At 45.2% G+C, this 14,647-nt stretch overlaps 1 protein-coding gene across 7 annotated transcripts in view; it reads right to left on the bottom strand.

Moving 5' to 3' along the window:
- tenm1 (teneurin transmembrane protein 1) overlaps positions 1-14,647 on the bottom strand; it is a 1,669,493-nt gene that overhangs the window by 98,016 nt on the left and 1,556,830 nt on the right. For all 7 annotated transcript variants that reach the window (XM_078412545.1, XM_078412546.1, XM_078412547.1 and 4 more), the window contains 3 exons: positions 10,046-10,295; positions 6,672-6,692; positions 45-277 (listed from right to left, as the gene is read on the bottom strand). In XM_078412545.1, the coding sequence (XP_078268671.1) occupies positions 45-277; positions 6,672-6,692; positions 10,046-10,295 (504 nt within the window). The remainder of the gene's footprint in view (positions 1-44; positions 278-6,671; positions 6,693-10,045; positions 10,296-14,647) is intronic.

Raw genomic sequence — 14,647 nt, 5'->3', positions numbered from 1 at the left:
GCTTTTGGAGTGAATCTTTGGTTTTAACTGAGCATGCATGTTACCTCTGGGGCTGGTGAGGGATGCTTCAGAGGCTTTGCCCCCATCTCCACAATGGTTCTGATCAAAAGGGAGGCATTGATCGCCGGTTCCAGCCACCACCTGAGAATTCCTTAAGAGGTCTTTGGTTTGAGTGAGGGACTTCACTCTGTACACTCTCCTGGTGCTGGTGTCCGACAGGTAAAGCAATCCCGAAACTGGATCCACCGCGAGGTAATACTTGTGAGCAGGACTGTGGCTGAAAGAAAAGAAAAAGCACCTAAGAACTTCGCAGATTTGGCATTGATTTTCTCTGCAATCTTCTCGTCTGAAGGAAAAGTTTTGTTATGTTTAAAACCTGGCTGCATTGACAAGTTAGGTCTTGTAACTGTCAAAGTACAGTTGTGCATTAACATCTGAAAAAGGGTCCTGACCCGAAATACCGCCTGTCCATTCCCTCCGTAGATGCTGCTTGACTTTGTGTTTTGCTCCAGATGCCAGCACCTGCTGTTTCGCATATGTGCATTAATGTTTCTTAGTTTTAGTTTAGAGATACAGCGCAGGAACAGGCCCTTTGGCCCACCGAGTCCGCAACGACCAGCGATCCCCACACATTAGCACTGTACCACACACACGACGATACGATACGATAGAGCTTTATTTATCCCAGGAGGGAAATTGATCTGCCAACAGTCATAAAACACAAGATACAGAAACATGAAATTAAAGTGACAAGTGGAAAGGATTGGGGATGTGCAAAGATTGGGGGGGGGGGGGGTGAAGGGAGTCAGTCTACCCCACGACAGAAGGGGGAGGTGTTGTACAGTTTAATAGCCACAGGGAAAAAGGATCTCCTTGGCTTTCTGTACTGCACTAGGGACAATTTACAATTTTACCAAAGCCAATTAACCGACAAACCTGTATGCCTTTCGAGTGTGGGAGGAAACGGGAGCATGCAGAGAAAACCCACGCAGGTCACGGGGAGAACGTACAAACTCCATAAGGACAGCACCCGAGGTCAGGATCGAACCTGGCTCTCTGGCGCTGTAAGGTAGCAACTCTACCGCTGCGCCACCGTGCCGCCCACCGATTTGATTTTGTCAGCTTGGTGATTTTCATGGCTCTTCACGTCAAGGTAACTTCTCAACTGCTGTTATGTTTCCCTGGAATATTGAGGCCAAGCCCCCTAAAAGTAAATGGTTTCCATGGCTACTAAATCAATAACTCATTCAAGTGACCCTGAAGTACTAACTCGTTTCCACTCCTCTGAAGAGACTAAAGCAATGACGTTTCAACCATTCTGGGAAATCTTCAAGGCTCAAAAGGCATCCTCCTCTCTAAAATCAACACAGACAGCATACAAGACAGACTCAAAATGCTAGAATAACTCAGCGGGACTGGCAGCATCTCCGGAGAAAAGGAATAGGTGATGTTTCAGGTCGAGACCCTTCTTCAGACTGGACCCGAAATGTCCCTCATTCCTTCTCTCCAGAGGTGCTGCCTGTTCCGCTGAGTTGCTCCAGCATTTTGTGTCTATCTTTGGTGTAAAACAGCATCTGCAGTTCCTTCCTATGTAAACAACATACATTTTGATTTGAAAAAGTGAGCTGAAGAACAACTTGGATCAAACTAGATCTTTTAATAAAATGCGCAGCTTTGGTTGATTAGTTTGCCGATTATGGGATGCTCAGAAACAGATCTCTGGTGAAACAAGGAACTGCAGACGAAATGTGTAACGAAGGAACTGCAGGCGCTGGTTTAAACCGAAGATAGACACAAAAAGCTCGAGTAACTCAGCGGGACAGGCAGCATCTCTGGAGAGAAGGAAAGGGTGGCGTTTTGGGTCGAGACCCTTTGAACTGCAGATGCTGGTTTATACCAAAGAAACTCTGGAGAACATGGATAGGTAACGTTTTGGGTGGGGACCCTTCTTCGGACTGATTACGATGGTGGGGGTTGTTGGAAGAAGTGGGGGTAGGACAGAGTCTGGCGAGTGATAGGTGGGGTCTCGACCCGAAACGTCACCCATTCCTTCTCTCCAGAGATGCTGCCTGTCCCGCTGAGTTACTCCAGCATTCTGTGTCTACGAGTGATAGGTGGATACTGGTGAGGGGGGTTTCTGATCGACAGATGTTTGGAAATAGTTTGTGTATGCATAAGGTCATTTTAACTTTAAATTACAATAGCTTTATCACATATTAGTTTAGTTTAGTTTGGAGAAACAGCATGGAAACAGGTCCTTCGGCCCAATGAGTCTGCGCAGACCACGATCACCTATACAATAGTTCCATCCTAGACCCTAGGGACCATTTACAGAAGCCAATTAACCTACAAACCTGCACGACTTTGGAACGTGGGTGGAAACCGGAGCACCCGGAGAAAACCCAAGCGGTCTTGGGGAGAACGTACAAACTCCGTACAGACAAGTCCCGTAGTCAGGATCGAACCCGACTCTCTGGCAGAAATTCTGCCGCCGTGCCACCCAATATTTAGTTTCATTTAATTTAAAGATACTGTGTAGAAACAGGCCCTTCGGCCTACTGGGACCATGCTGACCTGCGATCCCCATACGCTAGCACTAGCCTACACACACTAGGGACAATGTACAATTTTACAAACCCATTTAGCCGACAAACATGTACGTCTTTGGAGGGTAGGTAGAAACTGGAGCACCCGGAGAAAACCCACGCCGTCACAGGGAGAACGTACAGAACAGCTCCCATTGTCAGGATCGAACCCGGGTCTCTGGCAGCAAACTCTACCGCTGCGCCATCGTGCCGCCCAGCACGTGGAGCTCTGAGCTGCAGTCTTACCATCTTTAAAATTCGCAAGGTTTTTCCGTCTGGTGCATGACGCCCTTGGGAGCTTTTGACCATCTGCCACGTCACTGCTGCTTGTTCAGAAGCCCCTGCAGGAAAATCTCTCAGAAGCGACCGTGCACGGCGCTGACTCCACTGATGAAACACCAGCTCTGGCTGGAACCCTGGAGTTAAAGCTGCCAAGGAACGGGACAGCTGGTACCAGATGTGTAGCTGAGTGAACGGGTAGCAATCCCTCTCTAAACAGATGACTGATGGCATGACTGAAGTTGGTCTGTTAAACATTGCTGCGGTGTCTACCTCGAGTCCCTTTGGACAAAACACTTGATCCACCAGATGTACATGTAAGAACTATTGCCAGCTCTCATCTGACGCCAAGCTGCTAGGCTGATGGAAGCTAGGAGAAGCTAACAACAAAGCAAACGGAGAGAAAATGTAATGGGGACAGTCAAACTGGTAGGAGAACTGGGAAGGGGGAGGGATGGAGAGCAAGGGTTACTTGAATTTACAGATGTCAATGTTCATATCGTTGGGGTGTAAGCTGCCCAAGCGGAATTTGAGGTGTTGTTCCACCAACTTGCTCTGGGCCTCATTCCTCCAGCATTTTGTGTCTATCTTCAGTTTAAACCAGCACCCACAGTTCCTTCCCACACATCAATGTCGTTCACATTGTTTACCCTGTTCTTTTTTTATACGCCGATGTAAAATTCAGTGCAAATCATTCTAACTTTGTTTTGTTTAAATTTGAAGATATTACCCTTCGGCCCACCTAGTCCCCGCCAACCATCAATCACCCATCCATACTAGTTCTATGTTTTCCCACTTTTGTTTGTCGACTCCCTTTACACACCAGGAGCAATTCACAGCCGACTAGAAACAGGCCCTTTGGCCCACTGAGTCGCTGCCAACCATCGATCGCCCTTCACTATCGTTATCCCACTTCCTCGTCTACTTCCTCTACACGCGGGTCAATTTACAGCGGCCAATTAACCTACAAACACGCACGTCTTTGGGATGCGGGGAGGGGAACTAGAGCAGCTGAAACTCCACGCAGGCAGCATCTGAGGTCAGAACCGAACCTGGGTCTCTGGCGCTGTGAGGCAGCAGCTCTACCACTCACAAAGCTGAGGTTTGGAAGATACCTATGCATCTAGATGGACTTTTTAGGTTCCGTAAAATTGGTGAATTCGATTTTATATGTTGGGCCTGCACAAGTCGCCATATTTTGGCACTATTTAGTTTAGTCAGGGGGTATGGGGAGAAGGCAGGAACGGAGTACTGATTGAGAATGATCAGCCATGATCACATTGAATGGCGGTGCTGGCTTGAAGGGCCGAATGGCCTACTCCTGCACCTATTGTCTATTGTCTATTGTTTAGTTTAGTTTAGAGATACAGCACAGAAACAGGCCCTTCGGCCCACTGAGTCCGAACCAACCAGCGATCCCCGCACATTAAACACTATCCTACACACACTAAGGACAATTTACACTTACACCAAGCCAATTAACCTACAAACCTGTATGTCTTTGGAGTGTGGGAGGAAACCGAAGATCTCGGAGAAAACCCACGCAGGTCACAGGGAGAAAGTACAAACTCCGTAAAGACAATACCCGTTCGGATTGAACCAGGGTCTTTGGTGCTGCAAGCTCTGTAAGGCAGCAAATCTACCGCTGCGCCAATGTGCCACGACTTTACACAAAGGAAAAGTCCAAAGGGCAAAGGCCGGTCCAGATGCTGGATGCGCTGGACAGGCCCGGTCCTGGTACGCCCCAGGCTGTTGCAGGGCCTCCTCCGTCACCCTCAACCAGCTCGAAGTCAACATGGTCTAGTTAGGCCGAAGGGCCTGTTTCTATGCTGTATGACTCTATGCCTCTGTGACATTAGATACCCACCAATGTTCAGCAGTTGAGATTTTGCTGAAGTTTGATCATGTAAGGCACCAACAAAAACAACGCTGGTCAATAGAGAATGGTCTCGACCCGAAACGTCACCCATTCATTCTCTCTCCAGAGACGCTGCCTGTCCCGCTGAGTTACTCTAGCTTTTTGTGTCTATGTTCAGAATTTCTCAGCCCTTGGTAAAAGAAATGAAAGTTCTCTGTGTTTATGATACTCTATTGAATTAAAATTAATGAATTTATTCTGTTGAAGCAAATAACAGCATCTGCCAGATGTCATATCTGGCCTGAAGTTATTGCTTTTCGACGAATTTGGGTTAATTAAAATGCTGCTCGCAAAGAACTCATAGGCTGAAGAAATCATTTCCCAAAATCTCAACAGATCCTAATGTACATTGACTTCAAATCTATTCCAATCTAATATATATTATATTAAATTTATTATCTATTCTAATATGATATATATCTATTCTATTCTAATCTATATCTAATCTAAAACTATTCTTGGTATGGCTCGCTGCAAAAATATTAATTAATATTTTGAAGGGCAGAATCATGATATCTAATTAACACAGCAAACCATGAGAAAGCAAACAGCGAATGAAAACATAATTGGAATGTTTTGATTAGATTGTCCTGACTTATTTCATTCTGTAGCTTATACCAACAATATAATATTGTACATTTTTCTCTCAACTCATAAATTGCCAAAAGCTATTGAGCTCGGCCTGACGTTGTTTGACCTTGGGAACTGCACACTGATGCATCAAGTGAACCAACTGTGGAGCAAGTTGGATTCATTTCATCCACAGTCAAATGTTTTAATATAGTTGCAGTTTAGAGATAGAGCATGGAAACAGGCCCTTTGGCCCACCCAGTCCATGCTGGCCCTAGAACAACTTATGGAAGATAGACACAAAATGCTGGAGTAACTCAACGGGTCAGGTAACATCTCTGGACAACATGGATAGGTGACGCTTCGGGTCGTGACCCTTCTTCAGGCTCAGTATTAAACAGTTCAAAATTAGACCGTTCTAATTAAACGAATATTTGACATTACCCCACCCAAAAATTTCTGGCTCACTCCCTCCATGTTTATGACTACCCGATCATCTTCTCTACAATCTCCTATGTATCTGCTACCTCTGCTACCTGTTGTTTTTCCCAAGCAGGTAAAATTAAACTGGAGATAGACACAAAATGCTGGTGTGACTCAATGGGACAGGCAGCATCTCAAGAGAGAGAGAAGGAATGGGCTGACGTTTCGGGTGACGTTTCGGGTCGAGATCCTTCTTCAGAGTCCTTGGAGCTGGTTAAGGAAAGAGGACACTGGGGAGCTTCAAGTCACCAGGTTAAATTTCAAATGATACACTTGAACATTTATCACTGGGGCGGCAGGGTAGTGTAGCATTAGAGTCGCTGCCTTACAGCGCTTGCAGCATCAGAGACCCGGGTTCGATCCCAACTACGGGTGCTGTCTGCATGGAGTTTTTACATTCTCTCCGTGACCTGCGTGGGTTTTGTCCGAGAACTTCGGTTTCCTCCTACACACCAAAGACGTACAGGGTTGAAGGTTAATTGCCTTGGCATAAATGTAAAATTGTCCCTGGTGTGTGTAGGAGAGTGTTAATGTGCCTGGATCGCTGGTCGGTGCGGGTTTGGTGGGCCAAAGGGCCTGTTTCTGCGCTATATCTCTAAATTAAACTAAACTAAACACTTGTCTAGGGAGGCAATTAACATTTAATTTAACATTAATACATCAGAAACATTATAAAATCTTTCTTGATTAATACAGGTGTCAGGGATTATGAGGAGAAGGCCGGAGAATAGGGTTGAGAGGGATAGATCAGCCATGATCGAATGGCGGAGTTGACTTGATGGGCCGAATGGCCTAATTCTGCTCCTACCACATTAACTTATAAAAAAATGACTTACCTGTGCCTCATGTCTCTATTTCTGTTGTAGCAGGATGAAAAATCACAATAGGAGGGCGTGAGGAAGAGAAAAGAAAGGCAAGATGTAATTGACGTGTACAACAATTTGAGGCATATACAACTCAATTAAACAGTCGAGTGAACATAAACATAAACTAAATGAAATCATTCTGTATGTGGCCGCACAATCATCTAGAAATCCACCTGCAGCTCACCCTTGCTGGTAGTGGATACAAGTTTCATTTAAACACGCTATATGATGTAGACCTTAGTCTGCCTTCAAAACCTCCTTCCCTTATGCAATATTAAAGGTCCAAGATATTCAATAAGTGCATTAATATTTTGTGCTCCTACATAGTGCAATTTCACCTCACATTTCAACCGGACAGTTCCCAGGAAAGGTGCTGGTCGTTGTACATTAAATCTATCTCTATTTCTTTTGCAGCTGCAGGTCTGTAGGTTAATTGGCTTCTGTAAATTGTAAATTGTCCGTAGTGTGTGTACGGTAGTGCTAGTGTATGGAACGATCGCTAGTTGGCGTGGACTCGGTGAGCCAAAGGCCATGTTTCCACGCTGTATCTCTGAAGTCCAAAGGTCTTTCTACAGGATTTCATATACCTCAACAATGATAGGTTTGGAAAAGCTGAGGCTGTGAAAGCATTCTTCTACAGAGAGGATGAAGTGGGACGTGGTGTCTCTACTATTATCTGGGAGAAGGGTTTCTGATAATGGTCATACCCTTGCCTCCTGCCCTGAGGTCTCCCTCCAATGTTAAATACCGAACTACGGCCACAACAATACTTTTGAGTAATGGCGTTCCACCGGTTGCATCACAGCTGAGATCCCATGGACTGAGAATCTAATCAGATCAATGCTGGAGTAAACGCCACAGTTTAATTTAAGCATACGCTGCGGAGATCAAACAATCGCTGAAGTTTGGGGTGATTATTTATGTCTCTCAATGTAGCTGTGTGCTCCCATAAGCAGCATGACATAAAAGCGCTGTGCTCCTTGCTCTGGTGAGATGGGTTGATGATGGTGTTTATGTCAGTGTAGGGGAAAAATTGGTGTCACATGAATAATGACATCATTAGATCCATGTCTGACACTGAGAAGAAAAAAAAGTGCTTGGATAATTTTGCAATTGGTGATATTTTACCCCAACATGTCTACTATTGCAATATGCTACGGATACGTTCAAATTTTGCTTAGTGGCTCAAGAATATTGCTGTGTGATCCAATTCCTTATTCCCAATCTGCCTTTCCCTTGTTTTATTTATGTGCATGTAAAGAAATGAAATTCATTATTCCTCTTTGCTTTCTAATTGCCTCTTTTCATTTCTCCCCTCTTGTCATTATATTCTCCGTCTTCCATCGTCTTTGACTGCTGACGAACCCAGTATATCTTCACTTCCCAACTTCCCTGTTTCACCTTTGTCTTAATTCTTCCGTAACATTACGATCGTTTGTTTTTTTAATATTTTCAGCCTTTATGGATACAGATTCAACATTTTTGCATTGATAATAAATGCATGAATAGGAAATAAAAAAGACAGATTAATTGATATTTTCTATCATTTAATATATTAATATAAATATTATTATAGACAATAGACAATAGGTGCAGGAGGAGGCCATTCGGCCCTTCGAGCCAGCACCGCCATTCAATGTGATCATGGCTGATCATTCTCAATCAGTACCCCGTTCTTGCCTTCTCCCCATACCCCCTGACTCCGCTATCCTTAAGAGCTCTATCCAGCTCTCTCTTGAATGCATTCAGAGAATTGGCCTCCACTGCCTTCTGAGGCAGAGAATTCCACAGATTCACAACTCTCTGACTGAAAAAGTTTTTCCTCATCTCAGTTCTAAATGGCCTACCCCTTATTCTTAAACTGTGACCCCTTGTTCTGGACTCCCCCAACATTGGGAACATGTTTCCTGCCTCTAACGTGTCCAACCCCTTAATGATCTTATACGTTTCGATAAGATCTCCTCTCATCCTTCTAAATTCCAGTGTATACAAGCCTAGTCGTTCCAGTCTTTCAACATATGATAGTCCCGCCATTCCGGGAATTAACCTATATCAATATATTAATATTAACCGATATGCATTTATATAAATATTAATATATATATTAATTGATCTGGTGTATGGGGGGCGTCGAGAGAACAAAGAGGGATTATTGGGGACTACTTTGTAACTTTGCCCTATACATGGTGACTGTTTGCATACCTTGTGTATCGTATGCAAAACAAAGAATTTCACTGTTACATGTCACATGTGATAATAAAATATCCATCAATATTTCCATAGTTGTGTTTTTAGCATGGTTGGAAGCTTTTCCTTGGATCTTTTGAACACAATTTTAAACGTTTTTCCAAGTGCTTAACAATATTTTATTTTTCCAAATTCTATTTCCAGCCCCTCAAAGTCAGCTTTACTCCAGTCCATGTTATACCCATAGCTGAGTACTTAGCATAGGAGAGGGGTGTCAGGGCTGTGGGCAAGGGTATGTCCATAGACAGATCCCTGTCTATTCCAGAGTATCTCTTTCATAGGTCTTATCTTATACCATATTAGATGTGGTGCCATTATTGACTCAATGTTCTCTTACATTTACCTGTGACCGAGGGAAGAGAGGCACTGGGGAGGTAGCGGGGGTTTGAGGAGGGGGGGGGGGGGGGGGTGGTGGTGGAGTGCAGTGGGGTGGGGGATTTGGTTAGTTACCTAAAATTGGAGAATTCAATGTTTTCAATGTTCATCCCGTTGGGCTGTAAGGTACCCAAGTGGACATGAGAATACTGGATGAAACTGTAATTTGCTCCCGTCTACTTTAACTGACTAAGGGTGTTAGATAAGGGCAAGGAAGCAATCCCTGTTAAACATACACCGTGCCGTGCTTATAATAACTCTTTACACAAAGCTACCAGATGCAACTGGAAAGAAACAATGAAGCTCAAATACTCAAGAGCTAAAAAGAATCTTCTTGTTACGACTGGAGCATTCATAGTAAATAGATTTTGGTTACACATCCTCTACTAACACCAGTAAACGCTTTGATATGAAGGTAGACACAAAATGCTGGAGTAACTCAGCGGGACAGGCAGCATCTCTGGAGAGAAGGAATGGGTGACGTTTCGGCTCGAGACCCTTCTTCAGACAGAATCAAAGGTCTCGGCCCGAAACGTCACCCATTCCTTCTCTCCAGAGATGCTGCCTGTCCTGTTGAGTTACTCCAGAAATTTGTGTCCATCTTCGGTTTAAACCAGCATCGGCCGTACCTTCCTACACAAACGCTTTAATGTGCCAGGCTTGTCAGAGACAAACTCCGGGTGTGAAATTTGAACGTGTAAAATAGTCCAAGTGTGGCGTACCTCAACTCTAAAATATTGATGGCGTTTCCAGACGGGAAGACTCGACGGACAAAATTGAAGTCTCCGATGTAGGTGCTGCCATCTGAGCCACACGCCAGCGCGACTGGTGCGTAGAGTTTATTGTCCTTTGCCAGGCTGTTGCAGTTTGGACAGGCCACACTACGTTGGCGGCCATTTCCCATGATGCTGGCAATGACAAATGGCTGCTGGGATATGAACTGGTTTTCTCCATTGCCTTTGTGCAGTATCCCTGAATGCAAAAAAATTGAAAGGAGGACGTAACCAAGAGAGATTACATTCATTTTGTTTGGACAATCGCTGTGGATAGATGAAACGCGATTTAAAGTCCGACCTTGTAAATAATAAATTGCAGATTCAAATCAGAAGTAAAAAAAGCTAATTAAGGTTTCTTGCAAAAATAATCTGTGAAACTTGACAACATGGGTCTGTTCAAATATTTGATTGTTGCTGAACATTGACAAACATAGAAACATAGAAAATAGGTGCAGGAGGAGGCCATTCGGCCCTTCGAGCCAGCACCGCCATTTGTTGTGATCGTGGCTGATCATCCACAATCAGTAACCTGTGCCCAACTTCTCCCCATATCCCTTGATTCCAATAGCCCCTTGAGCTCTATCTAACTCTCTCTTAAATTCATCCTGTGATTTGGCCTCCACTGCCCTCTGTGGCAGAGAATTCCACAAATTCACAACTCACTGGGTGAAAAAGTTCCTTCTCACCTCAGTTTTATAACAAGAATTATATACACTTTAACGATAGTTCAACATTTTTTCTTCCTAATTTTTTTGTTGGTCACTATTTGTAGGGTGACCTTTCGAGACAACTACCAATTCTGACAAGGCCTAGTTTGGGCGGCACAGTGGCGCAGCGGTAGAGTTGCCGCCTTACAGCGCCAGAGACCCCGGTTCGATCCTGACCGTGGGTGCTGTCTGTATGGAGTTTCTATGTTCTCCCTGTGACCGCTTGGGTTTTCTCCGGGTGCTCTGGTTTCCTCCCACATCCCAAAGATGTAGGTTAATTTGTTTTGGCAAGCGGTAAAATTGTCCCTAATGTGTGTATGATGGTGTACGGGATGTTCTCTGGTCGGCGCGGACTTGGGTTCCCACCCTGCATCCACCTACTACATGCCAGGCGTTATCCTGCCCCTCCTCTCTCCCAGATTTCTTCTACCCCCCCTACAATCAATATGGGGGTAGAAGAAATCTGGAACAGAGGAGGGGCAGGATAAGTGAAGAAGGGTCTCAGCCCGAAATGTCACCTATCCATGTTCCCCTGAGATGCTGCCTGACCTACATCTGCACTTCTTTGTTGTCACTCCAAAGACGTACAAATTTGTAGGTTAATCGGCTTGGTGTAAATGTAAATTGTCCATAGTGTGGGGGTAGGCCATTTAGAACGGAGATGAGGAAAAACTTTTTCAGTCAGAGAGTTGTAAATCTGTGGAATTCTCTGCCTCAGGAGGCAGTGGAGGCCAAGTCTCTGAATGCATTCAAGAGAGAGCTAGATAGAGCTCTTAAAGATAGCGGAGTCAGGGGGTATGGGGAGAAGGCATGAACGGGGTACTGATTGTGGATGATCAGCCATGATCACATTGAATGGTGGTGCTGGCTCGAAGGGCCGTATGGCCTACTCCTGCACCTATTGTCTATTGTCTATTGTCTAGTGTGTGTGGGACAGTGTTAGTGTATGGGGATTGCTGGTCGTCGCGGTCTCGGTGGGCCGAAGTGCCTGTCACCGTGCTGTATCTCTACATTAAACTAAACTAATTACGTTGGGGGCAAAATATGCAGTGACCAATTAACCTGCCAACTCCCACACTTTTGGGATGTGGCAAAAAAACTGAGGCAAGCATCTGGGGAAGACTCACCGAGTTACAGAGTGAACGTGCAAACTCCACGCAAACAGCATCAAGGCTATGATGAACCAGAGTCACTGGAGCAGTGAGGCAGTACCTCCAGTATCTGCCCTAATGCACTTCAAAGTGCTTTTGTTTTTATTACAGAACCTATCATGCTGAAGCAAGTAAGGAAAATCTTACATATAATATAAGGTGAAGGGGAAACGATCTAATAGGAATCTGAGGGGTAACTTTTTCACACAAAGGGTGGTGGGTGTATGGAATGAGCTGCCAGAGGAGGTAGTTGAGGCAGTGACTCTCCCAATGTTTAAGTAACGATTAGACAAGTACATGGATAGGACAGGTTTGGAGGGATATGGACCAAATGTGTGTGGGACTAGTGTAGTTGCGACATGTTGGCCGGTTTGGGCAGGTTGGGCTGAAGGGCCTGTTTCCATGTGGTATCACTCGATGACTCTATGAGATTAATGCCCACTTTACCATGAATACAACATTAAGTATCAAAAGGAATTCAGTTTCTTCTGCGCTTCAGTATTGCAATGGTCTCAGAGGTCTGATACTTGTTTAATTAGAAAAGATCAGGTGAAACTGTTTCTTTATTTAGTTTTGATCCTGATGATTCGTGACATTATCATGGATTTTTTTCAAATAGCATTTCCACCTGTTGTGCAACTCTGAAAATGCTGCAGGGAACAAATGTAAACAAAGTCTAATTAGCTTTATCGGTGAAATCTGAAAGCTGTCGGCTTTCTTAAAACCCAAGCCCATTCCCATAGCTGGGCCAAAGCCTCTCATAGACTTGGGGACGTTTAGTGATTTAGAAAAATAAACTGTGCAACCAGGAGACACAAGGAACTGCAGACACGGCAGTTACTAAATAAAACAAGACAAGGCAGAGGGTGCTGGTGTAACTCAGCAGGTCAGTCACTTCTCTGGAGGTGATGGATAGGCGACATTTAGGGGTGCCAACTACCTCACTCCCAAATATGCCTGCCTGACGGAGGTTGCATAGCAACCCGCCTCCCAGCATGAGGGGCCACCATTGGTGGAGTGGGAGCACGTGGCCGCTGGCTGGGTGAGGTCACCGCCCCGCGCCCGACGGCTCTGTCGTTCCCAACTGCCGTCAGCCTAGGGGTGCCAACCATATCACTCCCAAATACAGAATAAGGTGACGTCACCGCCCCGCGCCCCACGTGACCTCACCCAGCCAGCGGCCATGTGCTCCTGTGCCACCAATGGTGGCCACTCGGGCCGGGAGGCGGGTTGCTACACAACCTCCGTTAGGCGTTGCCCGGGCCCCTGGGCCTAAACTGTCCGGACCTACACTGTCTGGGCCTACAATGTCCGGTCCTACACTGTCTGGACGTACACTGTCTGGACCTACAGTGTCCGGACCTACACTATCCGCGTTTACAACGTGCGAGCCTACAGCGTCCGAGCCTACAGCTCCCCTCGGGCTTACAGCACTCCCCGGGCCTAATACGGGACAAGGGCGGTCCCATATGGGACAAACCAATTTAGCCCAAAATACGGGATGTCCCGGCTAATACGGGACAGTTCGCAACCCTACCTCAGCCCCACCCCCTGCCTGTCTGTCAAAAGTTCCTTGACATACAAAAATAATAAAAGTGAATCAAACTATTAAAAACATCAGAAGTTTATTCACAACATTTCAGAATATGAAATTAAAATACTTATAGAACAAGGGCAAGATCTTAAAGGGCGGCACGGTGGCGCAGCGGTAGGGTTCCTGTCTTACAGCGTCAGAGACCCGGGTTCGATCCTGACTATGGGTGCTGTCTGTACGGAGTTTGTACGTTCTCCCCGTGACCTGCATGGGTTTTCTCTGAGATCTTCGGTTCCCTCTCACACTCCAAAGACGTACAGGTTTGTAGGTTAATTGGCTTGGTAAAATTGTAAAATGTCCCCGGTGTGTGTAGGATAGTGCTAGTGTGTGGGGATCGCTGGTCGGCGCGGACTCGGTGGGCCGAAGGGCTTGTTCCCGTTCTGTATCTCTAAAGTCGAGTGCTAGTGTGTAGGATAGTGCTAGTGTGCGGTGATCGCTGGTCGGCGCGAACCCTGTGGGCCGAAGGGCCTGATTCCGCGATGTATCTCTAAACTAAAAACTAAACTAAACAATCAAATAAACTCGGGCAATTAAAACCAATCTAATAGTTATTCGGACTATCATTTGCTTTCTGAATACTTGCGCAGTTCTTGAAGTGTCCTTCATTTTTAATCTCCCACTTCACAGAGAGGCATAAATAGGCTTTCCAACAAAATAAACCTGAAGTGTTTTTTCCGCCTGATTGCCCTGATAAGGTAATGGGTTCATTATTGATTAGTCTGTGAAGAGCTGCACTTTCAATTAACATATTAGGCACTTTCCTCAGTGCTTAACTTTGTCAGGATGTAGCTTTGCTTTAAAACGATCAGCATTTCAGATCCTTGCTGCGGCTAAATATCAAAGAATATACCAGCATAGAGATAAAACAAAATGAGAGTTTGCTGTACTTTATATGCATACAACTATCTAGATTCGGATTGAGATTGCTAAAAGATTGCAACCAAACACCACATTTAGACTTTAGACTTTAGAGATACAGCGTGGAAACAGGTCCTTCAGCTCACCGAGTCCATGCCGTTCAGCAATCACCCAGTACAACAGCACTTTCCTACACACAAGGGACAATTTACAATTTACTGAAGCCAATTAACCTTCA

Source organism: Rhinoraja longicauda, chromosome 15, assembly GCF_053455715.1.
Source record: "Rhinoraja longicauda isolate Sanriku21f chromosome 15, sRhiLon1.1, whole genome shotgun sequence".
Lineage (NCBI taxonomy): Eukaryota > Metazoa > Chordata > Chondrichthyes > Rajiformes > Arhynchobatidae > Rhinoraja > Rhinoraja longicauda.
Note: the sequence above shows the minus strand (reverse complement) of the source record. Positions and strands in the feature narration are given on the sequence as shown.